Source organism: Colobus angolensis, unplaced genomic scaffold (assembly GCF_000951035.1).
Source record: "Colobus angolensis palliatus isolate OR3802 unplaced genomic scaffold, Cang.pa_1.0 Scaffold124, whole genome shotgun sequence".
Lineage (NCBI taxonomy): Eukaryota > Metazoa > Chordata > Mammalia > Primates > Cercopithecidae > Colobus > Colobus angolensis.
In genome coordinates this window covers 1528069-1547766 of record NW_012113586.1, presented here as the reverse complement: position 1 = coordinate 1547766, position 19698 = coordinate 1528069, and the positions used below count along the sequence as shown (strand labels likewise).

At 37.9% G+C, this 19698-nt stretch overlaps 1 protein-coding gene across 2 annotated transcripts in view; it reads right to left on the bottom strand.

Moving 5' to 3' along the window:
* The window catches only part of TBX15 (T-box 15), a 107912-nt gene that overhangs the window by 39411 nt on the left and 48803 nt on the right, over window positions 1-19698 (bottom strand). For both annotated transcript variants that reach the window (XM_011933060.1, XM_011933059.1), the window contains exons 2-5: window positions 10611-10824; window positions 5405-5506; window positions 3547-3718; window positions 2334-2501 (exon numbers count right to left, since the gene is read on the bottom strand). In XM_011933060.1, coding sequence (XP_011788450.1) covers window positions 2334-2501; window positions 3547-3718; window positions 5405-5506; window positions 10611-10711 — 543 coding nt within the window. In that variant the 5' untranslated portion in view covers window positions 10712-10824. The remainder of the gene's footprint in view (window positions 1-2333; window positions 2502-3546; window positions 3719-5404; window positions 5507-10610; window positions 10825-19698) is intronic.

The following is a 19698-nucleotide window of genomic DNA, read 5'->3' as shown; positions in this document are numbered from 1 at the left end:
GCCCCACTTTTCATGCCTGTTCAGACCCAGCCACAGAGCAAGGTAGGCTGACTACTATTAATTAGATGTCAGGTTTGTATCTGTGAATTAACACACGTTCCCTTATTTAGTCCTCATAGCTCTATGAGGCAGGCGCATTTTCAAGACCGGAAACACAAGTTGAAAGGAATTAATGCCACACAGTGTCAATGAAAAGATCAGAAATCAAACTTAGCTTATCTGCTGCCAAATTTCATGATCTTAACCATGGTATCCTGCTCCCACTTCAGCCCAGATGTAAACAAAATATTTCTATGATAGAATGTACTCATGTGCTAGAACACTATCTGTGAAAGAAGGTAAAGGATGTGAAGGGGCTGTCAGAAACCCATGCTTGGTCCTCTTTCATTGTCAAAGTGAGTTGTAGCTTTCTAGTTTCAACTTGGGTTACAGTACTGGCTCTCCTGGTCTCTATAACTGATCTCAATAAGGCAGTAGAATGTTTGTTCTTCAGTGTTCTATAAAGTAAATTCTGATGTTGAAATATTTATTGTCACATCACTGCCTTCATCAGAAACTAACTATTTTAAATTGTGGCTGGAGTACTCTTAGAAAAGTCTCAATCAGTTATCCAGAGAACTCACACTCTTACTCCCCTTCTTCTGAGCCAGAACCAATCCCAAAGTTCTGGTTGCTCCAAAGTCCATGTCTATATTGATGCTACATCTTGTATTGGAGCTGGAAAAATCTTAATTATTACAGTTTTCTGTATGGATCCTCCATGGCTTCTGCATTTTTACTATCTAAGGAATTTGAGACAGTTTAATAGTTTCTTAAATAGCACCCAAACCAAACTAAAGCTCTTCTTCTATTTTTGATGAAATGTGGCATTCACTAGGAAAATCTGAAGTTGGAAACACTTTACAGTTGCTGAGAAGTCTAACACTACAGTGTTAGTACTTAACCTTTAGTGGACTAAGGGTTGTTGTATGTCAAATTCCTCTGAAAGTAAATAATACCTAAGGAATCTTATGCAGAAGGACCATGAAGATAGAAATACCCTTTTTATCTGAGTCAATACTTACATAATTCGCCTTCAGCTGCCTGGCACATAATAATCACTTGATAAAGAATTAGTAAACGAATGCTTTTCTATATATTGCTTTCACTGTTAGAGCACGAAGCAGAGTATCCAATACAAAAGGTATTGAGTATAACAGTGTACATTCACTTTGCTTCCATAGGTCCCAAATGAAAGTAAGCACAATTTCAAGCAAGATAAACAAAAAATTTCTTTGTTTTGGAAAGGCTCACTGCAGAGTCTTTGTAATTACATATTTTGATGAATAATTAAATACCATCCAATTAATAAAAATGGCATTCTTATGCAACTTTTAGGGAGTTGTGTAAAGTGAGACCACTTTTAAGCCCACCTAGCCACCTTCCTCAAAAAAAAATATAAAAACAAAAACAAAAACAAAAAACATGTTTAGAATACCCACAGTAATTCCAGACTTGACTTCTCCTTCCCCCTCTCCTACACATATTTCTCCTGCATTCTTCTGGCTAGTTTGTGTGTGTGTGTGTGTGTGTCGACATCAGAAAAGTGTCAACTCTTCCAGGAAAACTTACCTTATTCCACAAACCAAGAAACATTCTGCCTACATCTCTTTCATTGAGTTATTTCATTTTCCTATCATTATGTATTTACATGTCTTTCATTCAACAAAAATTCTTCTTTTCTTGAAAAAAAATACATCTTAATCAGCTCTATTTCTCTGCTAAACTTGGAACATAGTATGTTCTCAATAAATATTTATGGAATGAATGAATGTATTACAGATATAAACTTACAGATCTTACGATGTGGCTGGTGGTCACACAGAAGTAAATTTAATCTGAAAGTGTAAGTGGAAGTGGTGGGTCTTAAATAGACCCACAACAGCTTGATGCCTTTGATGTAGCCTGGTGGAAGGATACACAGAAAACTGTATATAAGAGAGAAGGCATGACTCAAACCTCAGTACTTGCAAAGGAATTCCAAACTATGAGGATCATTTGCCAGGATGTAGTAGAGATCATGAACACAGGTGCAAGTACAGAGAGACATAAAAATAATTTAATAGGTTTGGTCTTCTCAGTCAAGATCTTGTCTCTGATCTAAACCTAGACTGTGTAAGCTGTTACTAGGCACTATCATATTGTTATCACCAATGCCCTGTGTGTACTGAAAAACTCTTGTCTCTCATACTAACTCTTCAGTGCCATGCAGGACTAAGCATTTCTTGCCCAAAGCAAGAAGAGACTCTTTTAAAAAGAGATGTAGCAGAAGACTCTCAAGGGCCACCTCTTACCTGCTGGTTCTGATAGGCAGTAACTGTGGTGAACACAGTCTCAGGAAAGTTGAACGTTTTCACTCCATCCCCAACAGGAACAGGCTTAGTGGGTGAAAGGTCACTGCTGAAGTCTTTGCGAATCACATGAACTCGAGGCTGGTATTTGTGCATAGAGTGCAGAATGATCTGAAATAAAAAGGCGACTTGTACCAGGCTTGGCTTTAAGGAACCTACATTTTGCTCTCATGCAAAATACATCACTAAGTAGAAGCACTAGGAAAAGCACAGATTGGAGGTGAGATGTACAGAAAACTAGAAATCAGTATACTTGCCAGGAAGAACTAAGCGATTAAATACCATTACATGGAACCAAATAGCAGGACATCCTTAACATGGATGGTAAAAGTAATATGTTTGCTTCAATTGGATAATGCCGAATGACTTCTCTAGTACCAATGGACAACATATCACTAAAAGGTCTCAGAACCTCTGCCATGTGACTAGTTATTCCCTCCAGCTTCAAATGTTCAGTATGTATTCATGCTGTCTTTAAATTCTACATCCTATTATTTGCATCCATTATTGAATATGTGAACATTATTTTGTTATGTGAGAGTGAATGGTAGATATGGGTTTTCACTCTTTCAGAAAATTGTTATTTCCTTGAAGATGGAAGCAATGGTTTTAACTTATTCAATCTTCCCATAGCACCCAGTATGGGTCCTGCCATTCAGTGAAAATTCAATATATGTTTCACTGCCAAAGATATATTAATAGCATCACATGCTTCAGTTATACTTGGGAAACCTTAAGATTTAGTCTTCCCTATAAAAAAAAAGTTCTTGACAAATTAGCTGAAACTGTCATTCACTTGTTTCTCTTGTTTTATGGCCTTTGGGTTATTCTACTGAATGTTGTGATTTCTTTTACCACTGGTTAATTTGTCTTGTTTTTCTGTCTTGCCTCCTCGACTAGACTGTAAGCCTCTGGAGCACAAGGACTTTGTCTGGTAAACACAACTTGATGTATAACAGATGTTTGCTAAATGTTAGATTTGTAATAAATGGAATTTAACTGGAAAAAAAAACACTTTTATGCTTACTTACTTAAAATGACTTAAAGTGGAATAGAGATTCCTTATTTTACCTATTTGAAAAAGACAGGGGCTAGCCAGCTCTAAAACAAACAGGGGAGGAGAGAAAGAAAGGAGAGACAGGCTTCTTTGACTCACATGTCCTTGATCATCCAATTCATTGTTGGTGAGCTTGAGTTTGTCAAAACTGACCACCTGTCTCATCCAGGTGTCTCCAGAAGCCAGAGAATCGGGGTGTATATAAACTCTTGGGGGCACAGGGGAATCAGCATTGCCAGCCACCATCCACTTGGAGCTATGATACACATACCTGAGATAAAGAGAAAGAGAGGAAAATTCAGAGACAGAGGCAGAGAAGGGACAGAGGTCCAGGAAACAAGTTGAGACAGGGGAAAGGAGAGAAAAACAAAGAGATTACAGGAATGGAGAAGTAATGGGAAAGAAACAGAGAATCAAAGGAGGAAAAGAGAAGGGCAGATAAGCAGGGAAATGAAATAGAGATAGAAATGGACAAAAAGATGGGGTGGGGAGGGCAGAGAAGTGTTGTGGTTAATGATCAAATCTACAGCCCTCGCAAGGAAAACATTCTCACAGCCCTCTTCCTTTCTTCCCTCTCTCCATGCCATGCACCCCTGTGTGCACACAGGCATCCTGAACTCACATGTCTAGCTATAGAAAAGGCATTTTACTGCAACCTTTCACCTTTCAAATGCAAACCATATAATCCCTTGGCCATTTGTTCAGGATTTTGTTCCTTATTAAAAACATCTTCCATATTGTCCTATAAAATGCAGCCATGTGCAGAGCCCTTCCAAGTCTCTCACTGGTTAACCATTTCCTTGCTAAGAGTCTGGACTTTGAGGCATTTCTATGACGGGCCTTTGCCTCACTGCAACCATTTCAGAAACACCACCAAATACTCGCAGTTCACATTGTTTTTGATGAACCTGTTTTGAACATCATCTTCTACACTATTTTCCCACAAAGTCACTGGAAACAAGACGTTTGGTAGCAAAGGAAGTCAGTTTTCCCAACTTTGCCAATTTTCTCGGAGTTCAGAAGAAACATCTTCATGGATCTGGCACTTCCCTGCTTCTCAGTTCTAAAGGACCACATGGGACCTGGACCCTGAGAAATAGAGGCACCCAGTCCAAATCACAACTCCCAAGATCCCCTAAAACAAGCTGGAAACATCTTTTCTCCTAAGTGCTGAAAGTCAGACCGTGTCTCTCTCAGCCAGCTCTCTCCCTGCTTGCCATACTAGTTCTGGCCTTTTTCATCAACACTTGCCTCCCTATTCATGGGTTTAGGGCCAATTTCTTAGACTTTAGATATTTCAAAAATGAGTAATGATTTACTGATTTGAGTGAGACCTCAAGAGAACAAATAAGCAACAACTTTTTTTTCTGGCAAGAACTATGTATAAGCCATCCAAGAGACACGGAGACTACAATGGCTTTTAATCAGTTTGAGGGAAAATTACTTAGCAATCTCACTCACAACCCATATCGATGAATAATAATTCTCCCTAAGTAGATATTCTTCCTGAAATGTTACCCAGTTCTCCTGTTCTTCCTCTCCATCATCTATGGGGTAATCCATCAAATATACATTTTAATATGCTTTATTGTTCCACCTCTCCTTTCTCTTTCCAAAATAAATCACCCCAATTTATTTAGCATTTCACAAACCAAATTATTCAGTATATTAATCACTTCCAATATTAATTAAATTAAATTTAGACTTAAGTTCCACTTGGTTTTTGCTACCTTGGGAGACACTATACAATCCCATTCTATCCAGAGACATAGTGGGGAATCCCAGGTCAAAGTTAACACTTTTTCCACCTGGTGATCTGCCACAGGCCATTGACATAGTCTGCATTCCTTGTTCCCTGTACAGCATGCATTGCTAAAATATTTCCTCTAAGGAGTTTGAAGAATTGTCTTGGAATGCTGGTGATACCCACATTTCCACATCCCAGAATTATTGTTACCTGTATCTTTTATTGTCCACAGGCACAATGTCCATTGCTATGTAGTACTGCTGATGTGGATCTAGGCCAGTGATTTTCACTCTCATGGCAGGAAACATCCTCCTATGTAGATGAATAAAACAGAAAGCTCAGAAATCAGAACGGGAGAAGTAGCAGGGGTAAAAGCTAAAACAATGTTTTTTGTTTTTGTTGTTGTTGTTGTTGTTGTTGTTTGATATGGAGTCTCGCTCTGTCACCCAGGCTGGAGTGCAGTGGCACAATCTTGGCTCACTGCAACCTCCACCTCCCAGGTTCAAGGGATTCTTCTGCCTTAACTTCCTGAGTAGCTGGGACTATAGGCATGAGCCACCACGCCCAGCTAATTTGTGCGTGTGTATGTGCATGTTTAGTAGAGACCAGGTTTCACCATATTGGTCAGGCTGGTCTCGAACTCCTGACCTCGTGATCTGCCCGCCTCGGCCTCCCAAAGTGCTGAGATTACAGGTGTGAGCTAATGTGCCCGGCCTAAACAATATATTCTTATTAGATACTCTAAGCACATCAAATTCTAATGTCCTCTAATTCTCAAAGTTGGCTAACTTTTTCACTTTGGAAATTATCACTACGAAATATACTGGAGACTTATACTACTGAACTAGTATCTCTTCTTAACTTAAATTGACCTATCTGATGATTCATACTCTCCAAGCGTTCAACCCTGTTTTGTATTTTTAGTTAATCTTTGTTGTGATATATATGTATGCATAGGCATGTGTGTGGATGTGTGTAGTCATGCATACATTTCCTATTAGCTATAATCTTTATTTTTTTTTTATACTTTAAGTTCTAGGGTACATATGCACAATGTGCAGGTTTGTTACATATGTATACTTGTGCCATGTTGGTGTGCTACACCCATCAACTTGTCAGCACCCATCAACTCGTCATTTGCATCAGGTATAGCTATAATCTTTTTAAAGGTTAGTACAGCAACTTACACTCTTCTTATAATCCAAAGAGCTTTTCAGTTTATTGCAAGTTACCATAAAATATTTTCAACTGAGTTTATTTGAAAATGAGCACTGTAAAAATAGTCTCTCAAGTAAAAAAGAATAAAGGAAGGTGTGACCAGTCTCCAAACAAAGAGCCACCAAGAATTTTTAATGCGTAAAACTGTAGAAAATTTTCTGCAAGTTCTCAGGCTGTCAACGTGTGTGTCAGAAGAAGGACCCTGTGGAATTGGAAGCAAATACCAAATGAATTCTCGTGGCCTCTGGGTAATACCTTGTTTCTACCACAATGGCTTGTTAAACTTGCCAAAGCAAGTGAGGTCAGGATATAGCACTTTACAACTTCTCTCATAATTGAAGAGAGGAGGAGACAGAGCAGCCCAAAAGAGGTATTGAGTTTCAATAAGTCTAGAATAAAGTTCACCATACTTCTTTAACCATAAGAAAGAAGAAAAACATCAAGCTCAAGCTCTTTTGTATCAAACCGGACATAAAAAGTCCTCAGTTCAAAAATTTGGATTGCCCTGAATGTGCTTGAGGCTACTTGTATGCAAAATGCTGCATTAAGCTTAACCATCTGGGGCTAGTTAGTCAAGCTGGGCAGAGCACAGTGCTAATGAGGTCAAGGTCACAGGCTTGATCCACATATGGTCTAATTGGCTTTGCTCCATTTCATGGCTATAGACCATACCCTGACCTCAGACAGCCATCTTGCAAATATGTACTGGTTGGTCACAGAAGAGGCTCTCTGTGCTAGTTACACACTCACTACTCATCTTGGAAAAGCAACCCAAAAGGCTAATATCCCCTGGCAGTAGGTCAGTGACATCATAATCACATCTGAGGGAAAGCACAAGAAGGATCACAGTCCTTTAATAGAGATGGTGGCTAATTCTTATACAGTTACAAAATTAATATGTAACTATTTCATCTTTCTCACCTTATTACTCTTCAGAAGCTTCTATGGGTATATCATTTAAAAATGTCTCACCCTACCCTCACAATTTTTATTTAAAAGCCTCATACTTTTGTCTTATGGTGGGCTAAAGAAATTTGATGATGGGATACTCATATTGACTAAATCTAACATTCACTATAGGTTAGGCACTTTAATTTGCATTAATTAATTCCAAAAATTTGGCAACCTTGATCTATACATTTAAATACAGATAAGTAATTCCCTTCTTAATAACACTGATTTATAGCTTCCCTCTATATGTAAATGTTTGGAGGGCATCTTGCCAGAGATAGTGCAAAAGTCCTCTCACTTATTACCTGAGATAAGAAAATATGGTTTCCCCCAGTCACCTAGAGAGGCTGTATTACATGAAAAAGAGAGACTTCTTTTCTTCATAACTTTACAAAGAAAGATGTTAGATTTTTAAATTCAGTATCTGTTTTGTCTGGAACAGTTATATGACCTTCAATGGAGAAGCTACCCATCTCTTTCCAGTATCCAACTTCTAAAATGAATGAACTATGTGACTTTGGATAAGTCATTTAACCTCATCACCTATAAAACAAAGGAAATCGACTAGATAATCTCCGCGGTGCCCCCTGCTTTAAAATTCTGTGACTACCTTTGAGTTCTCTTCTTAAAATCTTTGCAAGTCTTTTTTTTCTTTTTGTCACATTTTAGCATAGAATATCAGGTGAAGTCACAACATTCTAAAGGAAAGTTAATCTTTCATGTTTTACAAAAAGAGATGTGTTTGGTTTTAATTTTATGGCTAAATTTAGGCCAATTCTTTTGTCTTCTAAACCCATTAATCCTTACAAGCACCTCTGTCCATGGTGCTGATTATGCAGGTTGGGTTGGTACACTCAAAGACTAAGGGCTCTATAGACTTCAGTAGCTCTGAATCAATAGGATCACAGTTCGGGGTGTGGGAGGAGGTAGATGTTGACTAGGATCATCTAAGTGAGAAAAAGGAGAGAAAGCCATATATAACTAACATAACTAAGAAGATGGAGTTTGGAATTAAAATGGAAAATAATACTGACAATACTGTACAGGAAGAAAAACGAGTGAGAAGCAAGAAATCAACCAGGAAAATGAGAAGGAATGAAGAAAATTCACAGAAGAGAAAGACTTATTTGTATGATTCTGAGTTGTTTCAGAATTACCGGAAAAGAATTAGATGTAGTAACAACAGTTAAGACAACTGAATGCATTGATGTAGTTTCTAAACTTAAACACATGATTTCAATTATTACTAAAGAACAAACTATGTGTCTGTCTTGGGGAATATGTAGAGTATCCAGATATTAAGGTGAATTTGTGAAATCAGAGATATGAAAATGAAAATACTGCAGAAGAAATTACAAAATGAGTCACAAGAGGGTTGTCAAGGAGAGGCTCAAATGAACAGGCAATAAAGGAGTGATACCAGGAACAAACATGACTGGAATACACAGACCCAAGAGTAATAAAGTAAAAACCCAAAAAGAAAACTGGAAAATCTTACAGACCAAAAAAAATGTAATATTTCTCCTCTCTCCAAACCAACTCTTCTACCAAAACCTTAAAAAACTTTTCCTTGAGTTACTTTGCTTTCTTCCAAGACTTTACACCCCAAGATGTGGAACAGAAGTACACTGAGACCCAAGCAACAAAAAAGAGATGGTATTGAACACAATTATCCAGCCCACCTGCTCCCCCTAGGAAGCCTTTAATGGTTTTATTCACTACTGAGAGAAGGAAGAGAGTTCCAGAAGAGAAAGAAGATAAATAAAATTTCAGCTTTATTTTAACTTCATGTTTTTGTCATATCTTATTGTACTGGGAGGTTTCCTTATATACATGTAGATAAACTGGACCCAATCAAAATATTATTTTACTTTAAATGGCTATGTTCATGAAAACAGCTCATAATCAGTAAGATGGGATTTTTGTTCCCCATGACATGTAAGATTATGTACACTGGCTTTGAAAACACAAAAGTAGCATAATTGTTTTGCTTAATTTCAATGAACTATTCCTATATGCTGAAAAGCTTAGTCCAAAATTTATTTATTTTTTTATTTTTGAGACAGAGTCTTGCTCTGTCACCCAGGCTGGAGTGCAATGGCATGATCTCGGCTCACTGCAACCTCCGCCTCCTGGCTTCAAGTGATTCTCCTGCCTCAGCCTCCCAAGTGGCTGGGATTACAGGCACCCATCACCACGTCCAGGTAATTTTTATAATTTTAAAAGAGACGGGGTTTTGCCATGTTGGCCAGGCTGATCTCGAACTCTTGACCTTAGGTGGTCCACCCGCCTTGGCCTCCCAAAGTGCTGGGATCACAGGCATGAGCCACCATGCCTGGCCCAAATTTAATTTTGTCTAAATAGTTTCATTTTGAATCCAAGGGGCAAGAACTACAGCCATTTCTTAACAGTTCAGAGTTGCGACCACTGTCTTAGAGCCACACAGATTTATGCAGAGTTCTGGAACTGCCTCTTAGTACCCATGTGCCTCAGACAAGCTAATTAATATCTTTCATCCTCTGCATCCTAATCCATATATGGGATGATTATGTCCAACCTCATAGGATTCCTGTAAGTTTCAAAGATGTGTGTTGCGTGTCCAGCACAAAATAGATACTTAACTATGGAAAGCTGAAACATACCAATAAAGGAGTAGCTTAACTAAAAGTGTCTATATCAAGAGAAGCTGTGTTTTTAAAACTTTGTAATCCTAGAAAAACAGTTTTGTAAGAAATTCCATAGGTCACCAATAAAGTTGTGTGATAATTTCAAGTCAATGATAAAACACAATGGACCATCAACAGGGCTCAGAATATGCATCAAGCCAATTCTTTTTTAAAAAATTATTACAAAAGCATTGTTTCTTTAAATACTTTAGAAGCTGCAAGTTGTTATCTGGGAAGCAAACTTCTTGAAAGTATTTAATGGTGAAGTAAACACTTGCTTTGGAAATACATATTTTGGCTGTTAAGATACCATGGACTTTCAGTATTAGTTGAAATACATTTGTAGGTGGAAAATGTTTATGATTTACATGACTTACATTTGAATGGCCCTTGGAGGAACATAATACAATCACAGCAAACACAACAGAACCACTTTACCAAGATGTCCAAATGCAGAAAAATGAGCGCAAGCTGCTTTGGTTTTATTGATGCCATCACAAATAAATAAGAATGGAAGAATGTAATGGCTCCTACTTCTGCAAATTCTTTGAATCTGGCCACTCAAAGGAATTTGTCCTTACCTGCCTGCTTTGGTGATGATCATTTCAGTTCCAATGTCATGGAACCGCTTCCAGAGGTCAGCACATTGCAGCTCCACCTGAATCTCCTCCATGGAAGACATGGCAGCAGGCACAGGGCCCGCAGCGCCAGAGGCCAGGTCAGTGTGAGTGCTGAAGGAGCAGGAAGTCCGCTCAGTGAGTACCTCAGAATCTGAACCAGTGCTCTGCTCAGAATCTGCAAAATAAACAATCAAGCCTTAGGTGAGAAACTGCTGAGCTCTCCTCACCCCTGGCCCTAAAAGTGGGGGTGGGAAACGCAATGAAGTGGGGAGAGGGGTAAACAAAAGGAGACTTAAAGCTGGGAAGCTCCAGAGCACAGCACTCAGGGTATTTTATTATTTTTTATGGTTTGTTTTTGTGATTTATGACCTTCTTTCAGGTTTCGTGTTTCCAACATGACATCTGGCATTTTAGTAAGTTTTAGCAACAGCTGAAGAAAATTGGTCCACAACAGGCAATATAAATAGTACTAATGTCACCATGTTGAAGGGAATGAGGCCAAACTGGGTCAACAAAATAAATGCCAAATTAAACTAAAATAATTATAAATTATAGGTCCAAACCTAGATTAGACTACTTCATTTGTGCGAGTAAAGATTCAGTGCTAACAATATGTTCTTCAATTCCATACCACTCAGAGTCGCTGCCTGTCAGTTATTTTAAACACAGAAATTTTTCCTCTACTTACATAAGCCATGGCCATCAAAAGTAATGAAAAGCTGCTTGGGATCTTTAGAAGTACTTTGTCATATATTTGAGTAAATGGTTTTTCCTAAGAGTCTAATCAGGCCATTTTGGATGGGAAAAAAACTTCTGTTGTGAGTCAAGGATGTAGGCATATGGAAAAAGTTACCCAAAAAGGCAGTTGAAACAAAGGGAATAAATGAGTTCAGGAGACACCTTGATTGGTTTCTGAAGTATGGGCAGAGGGGAGGGGTGATCCAAACAGGAAGGTGGGATTGAGAGCAACCAAATAAAAAGTTGGCATGCTGGGCCAGATGGTCCTTTCCTGTGTCTTCTGTACTCCTGAAGACAAGTGGGGCTGGGGGGCAGGGGAAGCTGACTGATGAAGAAGGCTAGAGCCAGATTTATCAGGGAAGATTTTCTGGAATTTAAAATATTTACCTTTAGGAGCTTAATGCCAAGAACTGTATGTCCTAAAATTTTTCAAATTCAGATTTTCTAGTATAATTTTCTTAGGTCAAATGATGCTGCAAGTCAAGCCTAAGAATCCATTTCTTTAACCCACCCTTAACATCTAGAATTCTGATTGCTTTCCTTGGATTTAAATATATACATGAGTAAAGGCTGGAACCAAGTGTTGTACTCTGACAAGTGACTTTTCAATGGTGTCAAGGGTCAGAGCTTTTTGAGCATCAGTCCTTGGCACTAGTAAGATGGAAAAAGAACGGGACAGAATGCCAAATCATGTTGCTGCCAACCTCACTTACCTGCAGCAGGTTTGCAGCCCTGTGAAAAATACATCCCATGGTTCCTTTACTTTTCTTTCCTTTTGTCACTGACTTTTTTCTCTTGCAACCCCAGGCAGCATCTCTGGCAAGAATATCTAACAGCTGTGTCAAAGCCCACAGAGAATAAAGTGTCCACAGGGGGAAAAGCGTCATTTCTCTCTATATCTCCAATTCCTCACCTGTCACTTGTGAAGATATTCAGCTTGTTAAAGAACCAAACCAAACTTCCAAATAAAGGGGAAGTTTCTGACCAAAAACTTCAGTTTACCCATAATCACTACTGTAGTCACTTCATTATCCCTCCCTCCTCCTCTGCTTCCCCTAACAAAAAACAACTATAAAGTTTTATAACTAGGTTTTACATGTCTAAGCACATAATTTTATACCTAGGACTAAACAGCAGCTATTTTTTGGTCTTCTCCAAGCACTGAAAAGTAGAACTACTTATCTAAGATGACAGCTGTTGCTGAGTGACAAATCTATATCCTAGCCTGATTTTATACGCCTTTCAGTGGCAGACCCATTATATCATCACACACTCAGCCAAACATACCAATTCATGTCCCCTGAGACATAAATTCCCAAATCCTATTTTGTTTCCAGGATATTTTAAGAACTCCTCACTTATCATGAATAGTGTAAATTTTTCAAAAAATTCCTCAAAACAAGATTTTAAAAATACATTATTGTCCTAGCTTTGGAAGTGAAGAGCTATGAAATCCACCATAAAGTGCCACAATTACAAAAAAATGAAAACATAGACCTTAAGTAGGACCCAGCAGAAATTTTGAACATACGATTTCTCCAATGTATGTTTAGGAAGTGGAAAAGGGAAGGAAAGGTATCACTACACTAAAAGATAAGTATTTCATGGTAGCTAAATTGAGGTTGAGATTGGAATTGGGACTACGGCTAGAGAATTATGAAATAAGAGACTCTACCCTTAACTCAGTATGTCATCTGGAACAAAACAGGGACTCAAAATGTAACATCAAATGAATTAATGAATAAACTTAGACACACCATTTAACCACAGGGGGGCCTAAGTCCTCAGTGTGCAATGAGAAAGAATGAACTTAAGGATTCCACCTCTAATGACCGGTATGTAAGAATCCTCCCCAGTGCAAGTGCTAACCCAGGTAACCTCCATTAGAAACATCAAATTTAAAATTCTTTGAACAAGACGAGTTAAATAAGGAAAAAGACTGGGGGCTCAGATTCACATTACCATAGGAGTTAAATAATTGAGTGGGTATTCTATAAGAGTTTATAGCTTCAATCAAATCAATCAATAAGCACCTATCAGCATATGGCCTTAGATGAAGTACCATGCAGATAATTAGAAACAGAATCCAAAACCTTAAGAAATTTCCCAGTTAGTGTTGATTAATTATGTGTTTACTGAGTGCTTACTATGTGCCCAGCTCTGTGCTAGATTCTGGGAAATAATGAAGTACGCAATGGGACCCCTCTTCAAGTACAATACAGTGGAGACTAGGAGCATTCAAAAATAATCAGAGAGCAACACAAACAACTGCCACACAGTTTTCCTGTCCCAGACATCTCTTACAAGTCCAGAAGAGAAAGAGATCCAAGAGGGCAAGAACACTCCTGGGGAACCCAGGGTTAATAGAAAGGAAATGGGCAAGTCTGTGGAGGTATAGGCAGTATTTGTCCATGGAGAGGATTTTCAAAGACATTTATTTAATTGGAAATACCCTGAACTTCTGGATTTCCACTCTCTCACAAAATAGGATCCAGTGACTTTTATATCAAGAATGTAAGCAACAGCACACATGTGCAATAACATGAATGCACATGCAATCTTCTATTCTCAATTGTTTCTTAAATATTATAATCTTAAAATAAAGTTACTGTTACTTTTATAGAGGCTTTACTTAAAAAGCTTCTTGAAGAGTTAGGGCCACCTGTCGGGTAAGCAACCCTACAAAACCCTTAAAATAGTAACCTCAGAGTCAAGATTAACAGGCTAGGTAAAAATAAAATTTAATCTTTTGTAAAATATATTTCTAAATCATAGTTACAGAAAATATTTTGGCTAACCAGATCAAAATTTTTAACTGTTAATTAGGATGTATAATCAAGTTATCTAAGTCATGAAGAAACACACGGCTGGTTATTTTAATCAAATTAAATCATCCATTTAGAAATATAATCAGTCAGTCCCTTAATGATCAAAAAACACCTCCGTGTTTTCAAGTTCATTTATTCTTGGCAATTTGTGACTTCCTGTCCACAAAAAATAACTATTAGGAACTCATATGAATGATGCAGGACTTCTTGGCTATCAGATACTGTCAGAATAATATTTCAACAGAAGTTTAAGTAAATCAGGAACACAAAATGTTACACATAACCAAGGCAGCTAAAGAAGAAAACTTAAGTAACCTGCGCTGAGCCAGTTACAAATCACTGGAGAACATTTTGTGACTCACAGGGCCAAAGCAAAATATCCATTCTCATCCCCCAAAAAAATCCTTTCAAAAGAGATTTTAACCATCATTTTACTTTCTATCTCTGACCTATTTCACTTTGATAAAATGCATACTGTAACACTAAGTTCCCACAGAAAGTTGAGTTTAGCTTAGAGTAAGTTCAATTCTCACTCTAACAATAGTAATAAAATAACTTTTAATTTATATTTTACACATTACCTAATATTGTATTCCCATTGATAAGGTAGACATAGCATGCATTTTTATGTCTATTTTGTGGACAAGGACATTGAAATAAGAGAAATTGAAAACTAACATGTACTAGAATGTAGGTCTTCTCCATCCTGATCCAACAGTCAGATCTCCCCAAAAGCATACTAGGTTCAACCCGGCCAAAACAGCTGGCAATTCTGTAATACCCCTTAACTATTTTAACCATCCTCACAACTAAGGTGGCTTAAATATGTTTGATTTTGGCCAAGTCACATGACTATTCTGGTCCCCAATTTTCTTAATCTTTATGGCACAGCACATGCACATTTAATTAGAAGTGCTATAAAGTCCCTTTTAACTCGAATGTTTAATGGGTGGATTAGTAGTACAGCTTAGAGACCACCAAGTCTAACAAAAGCAAACCAACTACAATAGGTTTATTTGTTTACCATATATAGAAAATGCCTAAATTGCATACACTTTTATTCTAATAAAAACTTAATATCAAAATTAGACATTTTAAAAGCATATTTTACAGTCCTGGCATCTCCACTTAACAGTTAATTTTGAGGAATTATTAGTTACTACAGTGAACAAAGCACATATACTCCTGTGGCTCTGCTACTGATCACCAGTGGGATCTTTAAAGTTTCTTTGGTTCACTTGGCCTCAGTTCTCTTATCTTTACCATGGGGGTGGGAGTATAAGATACCTTTCTGCTAAAAAAATAGTTATATATTTATGATAAAGCATAGTGTAATGGTTCTATTGATAATAATATTATTGACTTTGGACAGGAAGATGACTATAAGCTCACAAGAACTAACACAAAGAGTTAATGGCCAACATTATTTGAGCTCTTACTATTTGTCAGGCACTCTGCCAAGACTGTACGTGCATAACATCACTTAGTACAGGCAAGCCTAAGAGTTATTATTATTATCTCCATTTTATACATTATTGATGCCAGAGTCCTGGTTACATCCATTCTATTGCCTAAGGATTTCCAGCACAGAAGACTACATTTAATTTCATTTTTATGTCACCAAATATTTCTGCTTTGCCTTGACTAGATTACACATTAATGGACCAAGACAAATAAAACAGGTTCTTGCTCGGAAGGAGCTCACAATTTGGTAGAAAGGACATGGAAACTGTTAAAGAAGGCTGACTGTGACAGGTACTCCAGCAGAGGTGGGGAAAAGTGTTGAGGAGCTTCAAAGTGGAAGCAAGTCAATGATAAGATGATTGAGAAGACTTTATGAGCTAACTTTTGAATATGGTCTTGAAATAGAAATTTGAAACCAACAAGCAACAAAATGATACGGAAAGAATTTCAGATAGTGGGAATAACAATGATTAAGGATTTGGAGTTTTAGAGATTTACAAACAAACTGGTATGTCAGAGTTTAGATTATGTAAAGGGAGAGGGGAGGTAAGATAAATGATGAAGATGGAAGGTCAGGTTCAACTCAACTAAATGACTGCATATTGAACATTTACTATGTGCCAGTCACTCTTCTAAACTCTTGGAACGTCAGGGAACAAACAAAAATTTATTGCCGAGGATCTTGGGTGTCAGGATATGGAGTTTAGACTTTATCATCTACATACTAAAGTTTTCTTTTACTTGCAGGTGGTAATAATTCTGTCTTCTATTCAGACCATGAATTCCATAAGCTCAGTTTAATGCTTTGCCACATCTCCTGTGTGAATGATGCAAGATAGCCTGGTTTCTATGTGAAATGTGTAAGCTGGCTGTAGAGTCAGATAAGAGATGTAGAATGCTCTGAGATTAGATGCACAGTGTCACTTCTGTAAGACTGGAGCTCAGCTGTCATATTTTCCCCAAGGAAGAAAATAGTTTGAAACAATTGAAGGAGAAAAACCCAACCCAGATGATAGACAATTCATCTTACTTTCTTTTCTGCCAAATACTGGTACACAACCACATTGAATAGTGTTTCCTATCTGATATTGGTAGGACAGCCACTTCTTGATCTAGTTTATAAATCCTAAAGTCTATTAAACCAAAACTCTCATGACTATCTCAGTGCTTCCATTCATAGAAGGGCAGATACCAGAATCTTAAAACCCAGGCAGCCCTCTCTGTACCAGAAGCAAGTAAGTTCCTATTTCCAGAGGACCTCTGCAGTGGAAATTGGTTGTGGGCTATCACATTTTATCAGGTAGCTTAGAGAATGCTGGTGATGAAACTTTTCATAGAGTAACTCTAAATATGGCAGAAGCGGAGCATTTGGCACTGACCTGAGTACGAACTGAGCCCAAATTTGATACTCAGTCCAGAGCTTCAAGGGAATGAACTACAACCCGGGTTGGATTAAACTAAAATTATGATGATGGCAAACACTCAAATGAGCCTGTTAGATGGCTTTAGTAATGGAATGGTGTCTCTGAGCTCTCCATGCCCTCCAAGTTCTATTTGGGAAAAAGGAGTAACCTGAAGCCTGCAATTCCCATGCCAATAAGCCAATTAAGGAGACTAAGGGCACATCATATCTCACCAGCTGCCTACAGCACTCTCCACTTAACAAGCAGCACCTCTCTCAGCGATACATAGAACCATAGCAAGGACTCAAAGTCATCCCTGAGATCAAAGCCTTTGAGAGAGTCTTTGCAAAGAAGTGGTAGTAGTAATTTTTTATATCTATTTCTTGGTGAGCCGGCAGTCTCAATGCCATTAAAGGTTCAACCTCTCTTTTAAGTTACTTGAAAAAGCTTCAGATTGCTCTCCACAGTGGCTGGACTAATTTGCATTCCCACGAAAAGTGTATAAGTATTTCTTTTTCTCCACAGCCTCGCTAGCATTTGTTATTTTTTTCTCTTTTTAATAATAGCCATTCTGACTGGTGTGAAATAGTACCTCACTGTGATTTTGATTTGCATTTCTCTGTTGATTAGTGATGCTCAGGATTTTTCCTATGTTTATTGTCCACTTGTATGTCTTCTTCTGAGCAGTGTCTGTTCATGTCCTTTGCCCATTTTTAATGGGGTTGTTTTTTGCTTATTGATTTAAGCTCCCTATAGATTCTGTATATTAGGCATTTAACCAAAAAGACACTGCATTTGTGTGTTTATTGCTGTACTATTCAAAATAGCAAAGGCATGGCATCAACCCAGGTGCCTATCAATAGTAGATTGGAAAAAGAAAATGTAATATATATATATACCATGGCATACTATGCGACCATAAAAAAGAATGAAATTATGTCCTTTGCAGGAACATGGATGCAGCTGGAGGCCTTAATCCTAAGTGAATTAACACAGGAGCAGGCCAGGCCTAGAGGCTCATGCCTGTAATCTTAGCACTTTGGAAAGCTGACGCAGGCAGATCGCTTGAGCCCAGGAGTTTGAGACCAGCCTGGGCAACATGGCAAAGCCCTATCCCTACTAAAAATTCAACAATTAGCCAAGCATGATGGCATGTGCCAGAACACGTGCCTGTAGTCCCAGCTACTTGGAAGACTGAGATGGGAGGATCACCTGAGCCTGGGAAGGTCAAGGCTGCGGTCAGCTGTGATGGCATCACTGTACTCCCGCCTGGGCAACAGAATGAGATCTTGCCTCAAAAAAAATAAAATAAAATAAAATAAAAACAGGAACAGAAAACCAATTATCTCATGTTCTTTTATAAGTGAAAGCTAAACATTTAGCACACATGGATATAAATATGGGAACAACAGACACTGAAGACTGCTACATGGTGGAAGAGGGAGGCATGGGTTGAAAAAGTACCTATAGAATACTGTGCTCACTGCCTAGGTGATGGGATTCGTACCCTAAACCTCAGCATCACACAATATTCCCATGTAACAAACCTGCACAGGTATCCTCTAGATCTAAAACAAAAGTTAAAATTGTTTAAAGTTGAAATTTCAAATAAAAGATGAAATTACAAAAAACTTTAGTGATCCAGCATGCTTTAAAGCTGGAAATGAACAAAAAGGAAGAGAAGTAGCAAGCACTGTATTAGGCACTTTATATACATTATTATCTCATACAATTTTGACAGAAACCTTTAAAGTAGGCATTATTGCTGCCATTTTATATATAAAAAAACTGAGGCATGACATGACTAAAAGATTTCTCTCACAGTATATAAATGTGAGGTGTCAGAGTGGGAATTGAATTAGTCTGACACTAGAGTTGATGCTCTTTTCACTATACTCTGTTGCCCATTTTTCAGAACTAGAACTGCAGAGTTGTGCACATCCTGCTCTGAACTCAGAAATGCAGAGTTAATGCTCAGGCTGCTCAATCAGAAGTTAGCTCTATGGAAATTAAAACTGTCGGTTTTTTGAGAAGGCAAAATTCAAACGAAGGTCTGATGGGAATTTTCCCCTGTCAGTACAAGGGCAGTCATATTCAGGAATATTTTAGCTCTCTTCATCAATTTAACATTATTAATAAGCAAGTACAAGTATAAAAGGCCTCTTTTGCTGTATTTCACTTCCTATCACCAATCCAACCGAGGTAAAAGATTCAAATGTGATAGACACTGAAGATCACTATCAGTGTCAAATCACCCTTTTGCTTTAGCCTAGACCAATAAGTAAAGCATAACAAGGTACTTGGAAAATGTTTGGACTTTGAGAAATTTTAATGGAAGCATTGAAAGACAGAAGGCAACTGAAGTGGGTCCTACTTGTGCAGAATTTGGTTTATTTAGGCTTAACTCAAGTCAGAGTGCAGGACCCAAAAGTTTTTGATGGTCCTAAGTGGATATCTACGCTTGAAGAGAATTCAGCTGATAATAATGTATGTGAAAGCACATCACAAACAATAAAGTGTCAAATTAACATATAAGATTCTACGCCAATGACCAAGCGTATCAGAAAGACAAAAAGAAAGAAAGAAAGAAAGAAAGAAAGAAAGAAAGAAAGAAAG